The sequence below is a fragment of the Eleginops maclovinus genome, chromosome 9, assembly GCF_036324505.1.
Source record: "Eleginops maclovinus isolate JMC-PN-2008 ecotype Puerto Natales chromosome 9, JC_Emac_rtc_rv5, whole genome shotgun sequence".
NCBI lineage: Eukaryota > Metazoa > Chordata > Actinopteri > Perciformes > Eleginopidae > Eleginops > Eleginops maclovinus.
Genome location: NC_086357.1, coordinates 6,262,605 through 6,279,289, shown reverse-complemented (window position 1 = coordinate 6,279,289; position 16,685 = coordinate 6,262,605). Strand labels below are relative to the sequence as shown.

The window sequence follows — 16,685 nt, the reverse complement described above, 5'->3', positions numbered from 1 at the left end:
GGCGGCTTATGTTAGCGTAACATTTAGTCGTTTCATTAGTCACTTGTTAGCAACCGCCATTTTCAACTTACAAAAATGGGGTATTTACTGACATATATTACGTTGAAGAACATTAGGTTTAAATCTCTTTAGCTTGTGTGAACAACATTTTTAAGTTGCCCTTATGTTTGAAATACTTGAGATACTGAAAGATACTTCTCCAATAGCTACCATTTTATTTACTTGATGATAGAAGTATGAACACATTTAAAGGTTTTTAAAGCTGCATTTATATTTTAACATTCACAATGGATCAAATGACATTGTGTGATTTGAAAAGTCACTAGTGCTAAACCTACAGAGAATTATCACCAACTTTTCAGTTCAACAACATTTTGTGGATGAACCTGATTGCACTGTTCTGGTTGAGTCTCACAGCTCTCATCAACGTGGTCTCTGGTGGCGCCTCTCAGGAGTTGGTGGATAATATGTCAATGTGGTGTACAGTGTGTTCTGCTGCTCCCAAGTGGCCACAATTCAATGAATGCTGCTTTAACCCTTAAAAGAAGGCTGTGTGTTATTCTCGCTTATGAGAATTACAAAACTAGATTCCAGATATGTACTTTTGAATTTTTATCTCATATGAACACCCCTTGTCCCACACCGCTAACGAAGAGGTGAGGGGGTTAGATTACTGAATGGTGTTGTGTGTGTGACTGGGGTTGAACTCATTTGCAAAAGATCCGAAAAATACTGTTTTCTCATAATAAAAAGATAAAAACATGCAAAAACGTTTTAATTTGTAATCCAAATTACACATATACAAGGATTCAGGATATTAGCATGTCATTTTCCGAGACAACAGCCAAAAGAACAACAAGAGAAAAAAATACAATCTGTACATATTTCAGGTTACAGTGAGTAGCCATTTTGAGAGTACCAGAGAACACTAAGGCAAACCATCAGCAGACAAAAGTAACATTGCCTTTTTTGTATTTAATCCACCACAGCAGAGTAAGAAGAATTTTTGCTACAAAAACAAGGACTGAAGTCTCCCTTTATTAGCGATCAGCTGCATAAGTTACATTGTGATAAAAGCAAAACAAAAAACAGAAGTTCTATCTAAAGTCTAGCATTACTGTACACGTCTTCTCACAAGCTTTGGAACACCAAACTGGCAAACAAATATGCAGCTCTTCTGTACGGCTCTGGGTTCCACCAAAGTCTGCCTCAAAATCCCAAAGAACAATTTCCTTCACTTTAACTTAGAAAAAAACGATGGTTAACGATATCAGGCTTCAGGCCTCCACAGAGAGGCCTGAAGCCTGTACGTCTGTGGGAAAATCGTCTAAATTATGCTAATGAGGTCAACGTCAAAGTAAACCGTTGTAATGTTAAAAGTCAAAGTAGTGAATTTAGATGCTGCATTTCAGTGTGAAATACTGACAAGTTAAGCAAATCCCAAGTGTACATGCTGCCTGCCACTCGTCCAGTGGCAGACTGACAGTCTATTCATTTTACCATATTAATGCCTATCAACAATCCCCCAATGACAATGTATAATTGCCTTCCTCATCATCATATTTGGGTTCTGTGTAGATAAAATGGTGCTTGTTATCCTAATTATTTATTATCTGACTGGTGGAAGTTCTCAAAATCTGTATTTACTATTAGTCAAATGTTACCAGATATTTGGTTAGCAGCCAAAAAGGGGCATGGCCATGACATAGAAGGAACGTACCTGGATAGGTTGCTATCCCCTTTTCCCTGATCAAATACTTTGAAGACCAGTGCAGATATAATAATGATGAGTTCCTTCTGTTTTTGTTACAGCCGTAGCCTTTGGCAGTCATGTGTTGTTTACATTTTGTAATATAGAGCTGGAGATGGAGTCGTTTGCTTGTTTCTTCCTCCCGAGTATTGACTGAGAGTTCAATGTAAACAAACCTTCCATTTGGTGTCAAAGCCGTGTAGATCATGACACAGCTGCTCTGGGATATTGTTACTTTAAGTTGTTCTGTGGGATTACCTTACAATGTGTGCAACTTTGTGCGTTGGCGTGTCAACCTTAAATGGATTTGTGTTGATGTGATAGCGACAGCCATAACATGCTAGAGAGAAAATTCAGGGTTCATACTGACAGACTTAGAAGCACATGTTCAGCTGTTATTTGCACAGTACATCACATACGATATACATGTAATTCAACTTAATAAAACTTGAATGATTCATCTTTGTTTTTATGCTCCAGGGAATATGAATACCCATGCAGAATCTGGAAGGAAATTGTCAAAACAACCTTCTCGCAAAAAAAAAATCTCCAGATGGCTCCAAATAATAAAGCCCCAGTTTAGCTAGTTTAGCTCATGGGTTGTTTCACATTCTGGTCTTAGTCATTTATATTCTGTTCCGCACCTGTTCTTCAGACGAACATAACAATCTGGTAATACAACTCATACCTCAATTCATTTTCTCTCTTAATATTTTTCTCATTCCATTGATCTTATCTTTTCTCCACATGAAAATTGGTTTAAATGTTTTTAATTAAGTTTTCTTTGCTTTTAGCCTTGACTCTGTGTTGCTGGTTTTGCTTTCTTTTATCTGCACAACATAAATGGAAATCATATTTCATCACTTTATCTTGCATCACTTTGCTTTTCTACTTTGTAATCTGGCAAATAGGCTAAAATACATTCCATTTAAATGTCCCATTTCTGAAAGGGCAGCAAGGAATTAACCATAATATTTAAACTGCACTAAAAATACCCTTTTCTGTTTGTATTAACCTCCCAGGGTCGGAAAATAACCTAATATGTTGTGCAACTAAATGTGCAGGATTATCTGAGAAGAGTGATACAAAAACAGCGGAGGCATTCTTGAGAGCACTTCCATCAAAGCTTAGACATGATGTTGGAGGAGAAAAATCAGTGTGGGGGACGCAGAGAGGATATTAAATATTCTGATCTTGGGCGGCTTTGATAACACGGGCAGTCAGTCACATTCATTCCAGAGCTGTTTATGCTGGCAAGAAAAGGTGGAAAGTTGTTCCATCGCCTTATATTTGGAATGACAACAGCCAAGATAAGCTTCAGTGATTGGAAAGGAATCGTGAGTATGTAACTAATTGGTGAAGAATATATATATTTCATTGAGAGCTACACACCCAGAGCTGTACAGTAGAGCCATGTTTTTTGCTGGCAGGATCCTCCATTGTCCCATAACATAACCTTTTATAGTGTTCATCCAGTGTGTCTCTGTGGAAATGACTCACACACACTCTCACATACATACAAGTAACGAGGTGCAATTCAAACACACACACGGTCATTATCATGGCAAATTGCTCCTCCAGCTGCCTTCGCAAAACATTGGGAGCTTTAAAGCAGAGTCGAGACTGAACACAATCGAAAAAGAAAAAATGTACAAAAAGGCACATTTGACCCCAGTGCTCCTGTACTGTGAGATTCAAGTGTTAAGTGAGCGTCTGTAGCATGGCTGTTGTAGCTCTTTAGAGACAGCATCCCTCTGGGCGCACTCATCTGGCTGCTCACATTTCGTTAGCTCAGGGGCTAACATTATAACGTCCGTTAGCCTGAATGCTATCCGGTGCCAGGCCTTGCTCAGCCGGGAGTCAGAATGGTCCCTAGTGTCGTCCACCTTCGTCAGCAAGCTGTCTCTTGGTAATACAGAAGTGCAGATCCATAACTCATGTTCACCCATTATCCTCTCTCGTTTAACCCCACCCACCAAACCTGAGCTTAGGATGGGGTATGGAGGGTGGTTGTTTAAGGTGCTAATCATCCCCTCCGCCGTAGAGGTCGGCCAGTTTGCGGAAGCGGGGCCCCCAGTCGCCGAGGTAGTCATAGTCCTGATCGCTGCAGCTTGAGGAAGAGTGCAGGGAGCTGAGGGAGCCGGCGGTGGAGCCGCTGCCTTCGTAGTCAAACACCAGCAGGGAGTCGTATGGGGGGGCGGTGGGGTCGTTGTCTGCCGCCTTCAGGCCCTGGAGAGAAACAACAGGGTTGGGAGGGTTACTGAAAAATGCATTCCATTATAATAAATAGTTCCCTTTCTGTGTGTGTTCCCTGCATGCTGGCTCTCATTTGGGACACAGGTGTTCAAGTCATTAGCCTGATGAGCCACACCTGGGTGGCTCGGATAAAAAGCCCCACACCATCCCACACTGTGGCCTTCACTCTTTTTAGAACACAGCTGCTGTTTTGGCACCCAATATCCCACACCCATGCATGCATACACACCTGATGACTGAATTTCACATTGGTTTTAGGTTTGCTAAGTATTTTTATATTGTAAATAAATATGGCCGTAAACTCGTCTGGTGTCCCATTTCTTTGCAGCATATGAGCCGAGCTGTAACAAATGGGAACATTTGTTACTGTTTTCATCTGATTGACTCAATATCAAATGCAAAACAGATAAATAAAAGAGATAAGGAATATTAATATGATGGCTTTAACTTCAAAGTAAGATAACAGAACAATGTGACATTAGAAAAAAAGAAACCAGATATTCAACATCAAAAATGTGTCCTCTGCCCAGAGATTTTATGTAGGGGAAAACCTACAGTAGCCGATACACCAACAATGAAACACATGAGCACATACTACAGTTTAAAAAAGCAGAAATGAAATCTGAGCTGACAGAAAATGCTCTGTTTTAGTTTGATACACACAGTAAAGCTCACACACACTGGTGGTCGCGTATTTGTAATTTAGACACTGTTATCCTGCTAGTAATACCTTTTTTAAAAAATGTTTAAAAGTAATCCGATTACGACTTATATGCAACTATATGCAAATATTTTACTACCTAGTTTGGAGAATAAGGCTCAAAATTGATCAGAGAAGGGTTTTCTACAGTAAATCCACACATTTTGAAGGTACTTAGTCTGCTGTTGGTTAACGGTGACTACACATCACCAGCTGTTCAAAGTGCTGCAGATGAAAGCTTCACACATGCTGCGTTTGATGTGGGGTAGATCATTCAAAGCAGACTTATGTTATCCTGTGAGTTCCATCCTCATCACTTCTAAACCAGAGGACATTGTATCAAATATTTGCCAGGCAGGCCACCCGATTAAAAAAATGGACACTGCAGAAGATTTTCCACATGACAGCGCCAGATCCAGCACTCTAAGAGTATGTCTGAGAAAAGCAGAATTTATGGTCGAGCGAGCTACAAGAGTCTGACGATATCTAGTGCAGGATTACAGTAATCCTATCATATTTCTATAGGAACTGTATAGTAAAGCTCAGGGTTTTATAGAAACCTGTGTTCATGCTTTCATTCTAAAGCAGAGCAGAGTAAGACTTATGTTAAACCCTGAAACCTTGCCTGACCCATCTGAACATCTGAAAGCGGTTCACTTCTCAAAGAAACTGAAAATGTCAACCCTCCAATCAGAAGCCAGTCTCTGTAACCTTTACGGTCCCCTTACTGCCACCCTGCACAAGCACGAGTGTGCAGCGCTGAGATCAGAACAGGCTGGTTTAAACTTCTGCATTTAGAAAGGACATATAATGCTCTTTTTTTCAGGTTCATATTTGTATTTTGTGACATGTCTCCATGCTTTAATGTTCAAAAAGCTCTTTATTCTTCTCATACTGTCTGTGCTGCAGCACCTCTTTTCACCCTCTGTCTGAAACCAGAGCCCAGTCTGCTCTGATTGGTTAGCTATATAACACACTACAGGACAGGGAAAAACACAAATAAGTATAATAGGGCCTTTTTTATCCATGCCACATCTATTAAATCCAACACAAACATGATCAGATCAGTTTCAGTGGCTATTGTTTGACATCCAGGAAGAAACTCAACACAGTGGCATAGACAGTCCATGCCAAACAGGGTTTTGTCAATTTAACTGCAGAGCGAATCATACACTGCATAGATATAAATGCTAAAAGCGTAGAATATGACGAATGCCTACGTGTAATTATAAATAAGAGTGATTGAGTGTTAAGCAAAGAGGTTGTGTTAATTTATGTGTGTGTGTGTGTGTGTGTGTTTGTGTGTGCGCGAGTGTGTGTGTGTGTGTGTGTGTGTGTGCGTGTGTGTGAAGGGGTTAGATGGATGGTAGGGAGTTCTGGGGAGAAGGAGGATTATGGAGGAGCATACTGTGAAAGAGAGGAGGATTTGGGTCACATGCTGCCTCTCCAGGAGGAGATTCACCAGATTACAGCAGAAAACCACTACCAACACACACACACACACACACACACACACACACACACACACACACACACACACACACACACACACACACACACACACACACACACACACACACACACACACACACACACACACACACACACACACTATTACTATAGGACAATACACAGCAGCTATGGCTTGGGTAGGTCAGGGGTTCGATACCTGGCCCTGTGTAGGTGGCACCTAGTAAGGAATGCTCTGCCACCAGTGTACAGTGTATAACTGACAGAAAATGTGCGTGAATGGTCTGACTACTGATGTATTTGCGCTTTGAGTTGTTTCAAAGACAAAAAGAAATCTTAAAATTCTTGCTCTGTGTGTTTTATTCGTCTAGTCTGAGCTCAAAATGGTAAATGGAAATGTTTTGTGGGTCGCGTCTGTTGTCAGAGTGAAGACACTCCTGTCACTCAGTGGGAGGAGGGAATTAACGCGGGACGAGGAGCATCAGCTTGTCATGTCTGCAGGATTAAGCTGTCTAGATCAGCCTGCCATGTCTGACAGCTCCCGCTCATTATTCATAGCTCTGCTTGGCAGATGTCTTTATGCAGCCCTACCAAAAGACACACACACACACACACACACACACACACACACACACACACACACACACACACACACACACACACACACACACACACACACACACACACACACACACACACACACACACACACACATAATATGGAAGCAGCAAGCACACAGAGAGTGACATGCATCGGCTGCATGTATAATAATAAGTGTTCATGCTTGAAATGACCCACTAATCAAGATGTGATGACAGTCATCAGGCCTGTTAAAGGAAGAGTTCAGTCGTGTTAATCCATCTGAGTGTAATGCTTTACACAAGCCTTGAACAGCGCTGTTGAATAGCACTGACACATATTCTAATACAGGCTGAACCCATGTGGGAGTATTACTGGAATTTTAGACATAATTATGTCAGTTTGGCCAATTTTCTACTTTCCCACATACTCGCCAACAGTACCATGAACTGGACAGATGTGTGGAGTTTTTTTTTAGATTAGAACCAGAATGAGAAATACTTCATTTATACCAGGTGGAGATTAGAAATGTTATTTTAGAATGGAATAAAAATTGCAATAAATGATCAAATTTTAATATTTACATAAGCAAAATAAGTAAGATTGTGAAACCAAAGATAACATATAAGATATTATTAAATGAAATTAAATGTCCAATAATCTTTGAGCAAAGATTGTCCGCTCTTATTCTGATCTCCACAATGTACTGCATCAAAACTACTAAGAGCTGTTGAAAAGAGATGAGAACCAGGTAGAGGCTTCACACCTGGCTTCAGACTTGGTGTGATCACATGTCTTACCAAAAAGTGAATGCTCCTTAATGACCCCTGCTTTGTACTGAATAATGTTGGATATATTTCTTTCTTTAAGGAATCTGTGCCCAGAGCATTAAAACTAACATTTAAAGATCAAACAATGCCAACAGATATCAGATTTTGGCTGCCCATAATTTAACAACAGCCAAGTTCTGACAGTCCAAATGAACACACTCTCATGCCCTTCCTAGAAAAATGATAGCAGCATTCCTGCGTTAAGATGTCATTTCCTGTTCCGGCACAACATGTTTACTTGACTGTGGTCTGTGCAATGGGAACCAACAACACTAGCGATAGTATTGAATGTCAACTATAAAGTAAGAAGAATGAAGCACAGTGACACACTGTCCCTTTAAGGAGCTGGTGACTGTTGGATTAACTAAACTCAAAGGATTTACCTCCAGCCAGGTAGCCCGGCTGTGCCAGGCTAATCCTGACCGCTGGCAAAGCTAATTAAGAATTACAGACGGTGTGCTCAGCGTTTCTCTGCCTCTCACTCCCTCATGTGTGTTTGTTAAACAAACTAGTGTCTTCTGTTAGTGTGCACGCTCCTTCCAACCACATATACATCACTGATACGACACTGATACTGTTTTATTTAATACCAGGACAACACGACTGAACCTGTACCAGTATGTCTTTAAATCTGAATCAATTTGCATGAAGACTTCTATGCCTGTGGATAAGGCATTGCATTCTGTTTCAATTAGAATTAAGTCTTTGACTGTTAAAGTGGGTTAGTTCCCATGCTGGAAGCTCTGAATAGCTACAAGGGGTTTGGTTTGAAAAATCAGTTTGAACTTCAATATCACTAAATCCTGAAAGGTGATGAGGTAAACTGCACACATCCCAGCCAGTCTTTGATGCTTTATACCAAAGGATAGAACAAGAGATGAGAGAAGCAAAAGTTCTAATGTTGGAAAATCCAGTTTGCTTACTGCTGCCGAGCAGACAGTTTGCTTTTCACTCTGTTAGTGATTCATCACTTTCTGTCCTAAGAAGTGTATGTGCCAACACCACAATGTAATCTGGGCCACCAGATTGTAACTCGGTTATTGAGGATGGACACCATCCTCTTGCCTATTCAGAACAACGTTTTACACAAATATATCACCACATAGGTTTGAATTATTATTGGTCCAACACAAACACAGCCGGTTTGGTCTGTACCTCGTGGATGAACCCTCCAATATCTCCTGGGTGGGGGGCAGCAGAGCGGATAGGGTACTGGTGGTCATGGTGGAGGGGCCTCTCATCCATTCGTCTGATCCCCACCTTGATACACTCTGGCTCCAGGGCATCAGGCTGCTGAAGCTGACTCAGGTCGTAGTCCTAAACACACACAAAACCAATCATTTACATGTTGCTATTACAGTCAGCAAGTTAAGGTCATTTTATTTATACAGCCACATCAGATAAGTTACCAATTATATACAGCCCCTCAATTAATTATGAGGACATCTTTCTTGCCTTTCTGTTTATTAGTCAGCGTAGCTGGACTGAAAAGCAAAGGAATCACGATGAAAAACGACTGATTGATGGTAAATACCCCTTCAAGGTGAAGCATACTAGCAACAAGAGTCTGCAGCATGGTTTAATAATGTGAGGCTGCAGTGGGCTTAATGCTAATATCAGCCTGCTTCCATGCTCACAGTGAAACTGTTAGCATGCTATCAGGCACATAATGACACTGTTTGTATGCTAACATGCAAACAATGAGACTGTTAGAATCAAAATGTTTTCACAATGACACTGTTAGCATCTTGACAGGCTCATAATGACACTGAAAGTATGCTTACATATTTACAATGATACTGAAATTATGCTAACATATTTACAATGACACTGAAAGTATAATTACATATTTACAATGATACTGAAATTATGCTAACATACAGTGGGGCAAAAAAGTATTTAGTCAGCCACCAATTGTGCAAGTTCTCCCATTTAAAAAGATGAGAGAGGCCTGTAATTTTCATCATAGGTATACCTCAACTATGAGAGACAGAATGAGAAAAAAAATCCAGGAAATCACATTGTAGGATTTTTAATGAATTTATTTTCAAATGATTGTGGAAAATAAGTATTTGGTCAATAACAAAAGTTCATCTCAATACTTTGTTATATACCCTTTGTTGGCAATGACAGAGGTCAAACGTTTTCTGTAAGTCTTCACCAGGTTTTCACACACTGTTGCTGGTATTTTGGCCCATTCCTCCATGCAGATCTCCTCTAAAGCAGTGATGTTATGGGGCTGTCGCTGGGCAACACGGACTTTCAACTCCCTCCAAAGATTTTCTATGGGGTTGAGATCTGGAGACTGGCTAGGCCACTCCAGGACCTTGAAATGCTTCTTACGAAGCCACTCCTTCGTTGCCCTGGCGGTGTGTTTGGGATCATTGTCATGCTGAAAGACCCAGCCACGCTTCATCTTCAGTGCCCTTGCTGATGGAAGGAGGTTTTCACTCAAAATCTCACGATACATGGCCCCATTCATTCTTTCCTTTACACGGATCAGTCGTCCTGGTCCCTTTGCAGAGAAACAGCCCCAAAGCATGATGTTTCCACCCCCATGCTTCACAGTAGGTATGGTGTTCTTTGGATGCAACTCTGCATTCTTTCTCCTCCAAACACGACGAGTTGAGTTTTTACCAAAAAGTTCTATTTTGATTTCATCTGACCATATGACATTCTCCCAATCCTCTTCTGGATCATCCAAATGCCCTCTAGCAAACTTCAGACGGGCCTGGACATGTACTGGCTTAAGCAGGGGGACACGTCTGGAACTGCAGGATTTAAGTCTCTGGCGGCGTAGTGTGTTACTGATGGTAGCCTCTGTTACTTTGGTCCCAGCTCTCTGCAGGTCATTCACTAGGTCCCCCCGTGTGGTTCTGGGATTTTTCCTCACCGTTCTTGTGATCATTTTGACCCCACGGGGTGAGATCTTGCGTGGAGCCCCAGATTGAGGGAGATTAGCAGTGGTCTTGTATGTCTTCCATTTTCTAATAATTGCTCCCACAGTTGATTTCTTCACACCAAGCTGCTTACCTATTGCAGATTCAGTTTTCCCAGCCTGGTGCAGGTCTACAATTTTGTCTCTGGTCTCCTTTGACAGCTCTTTGGTCTTGGCCATAGTGGAGTTTGGAGTGTGACTGTTTGAGGTTGTGGACAGGTGTCTTTTATACTGATAACGAGTTCAAAAAGGTGCCATTAATACAGGTAACGGGTGGAGGACAGAGGAGCCTCTTAAAGAAGAAGTTACAGGTCTGTGAGAGCCAGAAATCTTGCTTGTTTGTAGGTGACCAAATACTTATTTTACAGAAGAATTTACCAATTAATTCATTAAAAATCCTACAATGTGATTTCCTGGATTTTTTTTTCTCATTCTGTCTCTCATAGTTGAAGTGTACCTATGATGAAAATTACAGGCCTCTCTCATCTTTTTAAATGGGAGAACTTGCACAATTGGTGGCTGACTAAATACTTTTTTGCCCCACTGTATTTACAATGACACTGTTAGCATTCTGAGGGTTAAACATCTGTTCAATGTGAAGTTCACCATTTTAGCTTCAATATTAGCTTAGGCTAGTACAGCTGAAGCAGAGTCAATTCAGCTAGGTAGCCTACTTAGTCACAAAGAAGAGACATGATGGTAGGGCAATACTACATTTCAGTGGATTGACACAATAATTGGAAACAACTGAATAGAATCCCACATTATTCTACATGACTTCCTATTGCATTTCATTTATTTGTCTCAACCACACTTCCTGTGTGTTTGGTGAAAAGTAAAGGCAAAAAAAAAAGAGACAAGATCCTATCATTTACAGATGATTTTTTCTCTAAAGCTGGTGGAACAAACCAGTGAAAGCCAGAAATCTCTCCATGCAGCTTTGACGCTTCCCCTAACCTAGACCACAGCATAGTGAAAATCTTAAAAGGAAAGTTCAGATGACCTTCATTATACTTATGTCACTGCACAGATCTGACCTACTGTATTTTCAGGTGGATGAGTTGTTTTACTCTACTTAAATCTGTGTGGTAATTTGCTGGTGATAGGGACTTTCACTCAAAATCCAACAGTGTACAGCTATCATTGAAAACATCATATAATTAAATGCATAAAATACGTAATGGTGGGGACCATACTGTAGCCAAATAGGAATCCACTTTAAACTCTGAATTGCCACAAATATGACAAGCCCTGATGCAATTATGCAATGATGTAAAGACAATTAATGGTTTGGCAGGATTTAGTAAATTGTGGCTTTTATTTCTACATGTTACTGATTATAAGTTAGATAATTACTTGATTAATGACAATCTGCAAAAGACTGGACTACATTTTTAGTCCTTACAGTATGTATACCAATATAACTTATACTGTTACTAAAAAAGTGAGTATTATGCATTGTGACCCCGCACTGTCCTAAACCATTAATTCAACTTCACACATTTCAAATTGAAAAGACATTGGGCTGCTGGTAATTCAAAATTCAAGCTCAAATAAAAATAAAGATACATTTCCAAATCCTAATAAACCATTGTATAGATGGCTGTAAAAATCACAGGACGGCACGAAGCTCTTAACACAAAACATTACTAGGACGACATGGAACAAAGACAATACCTACTTATCCCCCTCCGATGCAACAATTATAATTTCTCCCACACCTTCCGTTCTAAGAAAGAAGTAAACCCCCTCAAATGCTTTTTATTTAGCATCTACTTACACCACAGTGCCTCTTTCCCTTTCTCTCACACATCAGCAGAGTGAGCCTGCCGAGGGGAAGTGTGTGTGTCACGGCCTCTGATCTGTTCTTGTTGAATGGTAGTGTCTGAGTCATTGCAGCAACCATCCAGGAACCTTTTTCTTGCTCTCTGGTCTCCAGGGATATCGACTAAAGCAGCCTTTTCAGGACATTAACAGCCTGCTGGAGACTGACCTTGGGCTTTGTTCACAACAATGGAGCCCGACAAAATACTTTTCTCACAAGAGACGCTGAGGGCCCTGCAGAGAAAATAAATGCTGCGTGTGTCTTCTTGTATTTCTATACTTACAAAGACCTGATAGAATTATGTCCTTTTGGTTAGGACTCTTTACTTCTTTAAAGAATTGATCTAAATAACTGCTTTATACCAGGAGTTGTGCATGTTTAGCCTGTAAACTATCAACATTATTCTTATGTTTGAGTGTGTGTTGCTGCGTTTTGAAAAGTATTTCCTTCCACAAAGTTATGCTATTATATTAATTCAATTATTTTATTGTTAATTGTGTATGATAAGACAAAAGTACTTATTTAATGAGTCTGCACTGCGTTACAGTATGACAGCTTATTAACAGCTGGATGGATGGATATCCAAAGTCAGCCTCTACTTTCTGGAAGTGGAGTTTCATTATTTATAGCATTATTTGGAAATTAAAGACTCAGGAAGGTAATAACATTATGTGGCCATATAATCACTTAGTTCAGCCTTTATTGTATTTGTAACAATACATTTAAAGTTGTTCACAACAGGTCGCCTTTATGAATGTTTACCCTCTTCCATTAACTGTCATTTGGAAAAGAGTGCCAATACAAATTTGACTACGTTTGAAAAAATCTTCAGTTCTTACATTCAATTATAGGATTTAATGAGACAGGTTCATTAAATCCTACCTTACAAATTGAAGAAACACTATAGAATGTTGATAATGTTTATTCTAAGTTTAACCAACAAAAGGGGTGACCCATTTGAGTTCCAAAAGGTTATTCAATTCCAAGCTACCTAAGTAATACTCTTACCCCTTAAAAGGCTATTTTGTGTAACTTTGTTTATGAATTACAGACTCCGATGGTTGAAATTATATTCATAGAGGTTAAGGGTGTCTGTACTTGCAGGAACAGCTGTGTATGGATAAAAATATACTGTGTAACTCCTTTCCTTTTTACATCCACCGTAACAAGCTGCTGCTGTGAAAAGTAAAGCGTGTCGTCTAGTCTGCTGGAGATATGAGGGTTAAGCATTTTTCCCGTGTGAAGCAGCTTATGTGCTTGGCACCAGCCGAGGAGTTGAGAGGAGGGACACAGGAAATTGTTCTCCAACAGAAAGCAATTAATCCTGTTTCTAGGTCCTCTTTTGTAGTACACTTAATCTTAGCCGCAGGACAGATGATTTAAAACTGTTCAGAGGCAAGAGTGTGTGTCTGTGTGGCAACATTATGTGTATTTACTGTTTGGATTGTTACTGAGAATATGAGTGTTTGAGTACAGTAAGAGCAGCTTGACGACAATTCCTGTAACAAACCTCGCTGGCATTAAGGGAAACCCCCAAAAACTGCTATTTTAAAACATTTTTAGTGTGTGTATGTGTGTGTGTGTGTGTGTGTGTGTGTGTGTGTACCTGGTCCTCCTCTCCCCCTCCCTCCTCGTCATATTTCAGGATGTTGTCGCGGACATCGTCCTCTGGGTCGATGAGGAGCTGCTTGGCCTGGCGCTCCTTATCCCTCCTCTTCATCCACATCACAAACATCAGCACCAGCACTGCAAGACAAGCCAAGCACAGTGTTTAATGTCACTCTTACTCAACACAATCGACCACACGCTGGGTCTTGACAGGCTTCCAAAGGAGCCTGAGAAAGAACAAAACCAAACATCCCACAGCTCCACTAGCAAGTCAACAAGCCAAATATGTTCTGTGCACGTCAACATCTTGGGGCTTTTTCAGAGGCCAGAATCTTCATCTGGGTTTAGATTATTAATAGCAAACTGCTCAAATTGTGGCCATTACTCAGCAAGTCACCTGACTCTACATTCTGATTGGTCAATTTGGACTTACAGAGGTCTGTTATTTCTCGATAGTAGAATCCTAAGTTGCTAAGGAAGCTCTGATCAAGAGACCACGTGCAGTCATATCAATCCGCAGAAAGAAGTCCTGTCAGTTGAATGTCATCAAAAACACATTTGTTTTCATCAATAAAAAAAACTCTTTAGGATACTTCTAAATTGACCCTAGCAAAGAAAAAAGAAAAAGAAGAACAAGAAAAAAGAGAAGGAAAAAAGTTTGAGACAGAGAAGAAGACAGACAGGAAGTAGCTAACAGAAACACAGCATGGGCTCTGGGAGTGATTAAAGACTGGTTAATGAAAAAGAAAATGTCAACAGTCTTGAATGGTTACAGAAAACCTTGATCAGTGCAGCCGTTCTTTAAGTTGTATCATTGTCGCTTCAGTTAGTCATATGTAGTAAGTAATACAATTATTATCACATCAAAAAAAGCATTTTAAAATCTCTTTGTAAGTTAATATTTAAAAAGCAGGAGAATGTGTAGCGGACCGGACATTATGCTGAATGGATGAGACAGATTCATTGGTGGACGGCCATTGCATTTTTCAAGATTAACCTGAAGAATTGAAAGAGGATAATGTTCATTCGTTCTTTTCTTTTGCTATTTATCTTGAACACCACTCCACTTCAGGTAAAAAAAAATAAAAAATAAAATAAAAACTGGCTGAGGTTTGAAAATCCCACCTTGACTCAACTCCTCCTTTTAGTGATCTCAAGTCAAAAAGGGTGCTCTTAAACACCACAAGATATAACATTTCGATTTGTAATGGCAAACATATCTCTACATTGTTCAACTTTTGAACACCTGAAACACATCCCACTTACTAAATCACAATGTTGCTGATATTTGTAGACCAATATTTTATTCAGCAAGTTTTAAGAATATGCTCTACAATGATTAATGCTAAATATGTATCACAACTGCAATGCCAATTGTATGTCCTCAACATGTATGTAGACAAACATAGTTGAAGCTAAACAACAACTTACATCTGATGGTATGGGATTGTGTATTTTATAGAACGGAAGCACACAGCTCTTCAAGACAACTGGTGAATGTAATGAATCAAATGAATCTTTGATGGTAATAACGTGATTTATGATAGAAGCTGTGCATGTGTTCGGTAACCGTTGTATCTAATGGACACAGAGTTAAAACCTTAGTAATACCGATACAATCCCTAGAGGTTGATTTGAGGAATGACTCATCACCATTAGTCACACTTTTCAGTGAAACCAAAAGGGGAGGATGTTTGAGAGTCAACAATTAACTCATCCAATCTTTCTAAAATAACAGCTTGTGCCAGACACCATAACAGCCCCCAAATGAGCCTGGTCTGAGGGCTTCGGTTGTCTCTGTTCCTCCTCCTCTTTCTTCAAACTCTCCATGAACTAAAGTGTCCAACATTTAACACACCTGCTGATAGTGGTGCCATAGCAACAGTCAAATGTTTGAATAGAAAAGTCTCAGAAAATCATTTATTAAAGAAACATGCTGCTCTATAGCTTTCAATAAATGTGGACCAAACAAAGAAGAGGGTTTTAAACACTGCAACATTCATACCAATGAATCACTCAGAAAAATGTTTTAATCTTTTTAAAACCTTGAAAAATTGAATAATCTTTTCTAGCAATTTCAGGTAGGAACGGAACATGAAAAATGTTTCTGATCAGAAGTAACACGTCAAGTGCCACTGTATACCTTCTCTTTCATTTTGAAGTAGTACTATACATAGCCTGTACAATTTCAACGCATACTTCAACTTCTTTAGGCACTCACTTTTTAACTGACACTTCATCTGTATTCAGCAATTCCATTTAACGCTACACTTGACCCCTTTAGCACAGTTGGATTTCATCACTATCCTAAATTTTCCTTCCTGAGTGTAACACTGATCATATTTCTGCCAGCACAGCCGGCAGAGCTCTGGCACTGGGTCCGTTATTTTTTTTAAAGTTCAGTTACTAAAGGTGCTTTTATTGCTATAGCCTTATCAAACATCTTTGATTTGATCTAAAAAAGAAAAAAAAAAGCCTGTATGAGTCAGAGCTCCATCCTGAGAGCTTTTCCTTGTTTTAAGTATGTGATGCAATCCTTGCGTGCATCCGGCTGAGGCTGTACTTCTTTTGTACTTACCACTCATCAAATCTCTAAGGACACAGGGTGCTGTCTGCTGTACAGATTGTGAAGCCCACTGCAGTACATTTGTAATAGTGAAATTGAGCTATTGATACCACATTTCATTTGGTTTCCTTTGTTAAACAGTCCTGCTGATGCACTTTAAATC

The 16,685-nt window shown here is 39.9% G+C and overlaps 1 protein-coding gene across 1 annotated transcript in view; it reads right to left on the bottom strand.

Moving 5' to 3' along the window:
- Positions 1–760: 760 nt before the first annotated feature.
- The window catches only part of LOC134869998 (cadherin-2-like), an 83,331-nt gene continuing 67,406 nt past the window's right edge, over positions 761–16,685 (bottom strand). The window contains exons 14-16 of the mRNA XM_063891993.1: positions 13,955–14,094; positions 8,741–8,902; positions 761–3,979 (exon numbers count right to left, since the gene is read on the bottom strand). Coding sequence (XP_063748063.1) covers positions 3,773–3,979; positions 8,741–8,902; positions 13,955–14,094 — 509 coding nt within the window. The 3' untranslated portion in view covers positions 761–3,772. The remainder of the gene's footprint in view (positions 3,980–8,740; positions 8,903–13,954; positions 14,095–16,685) is intronic.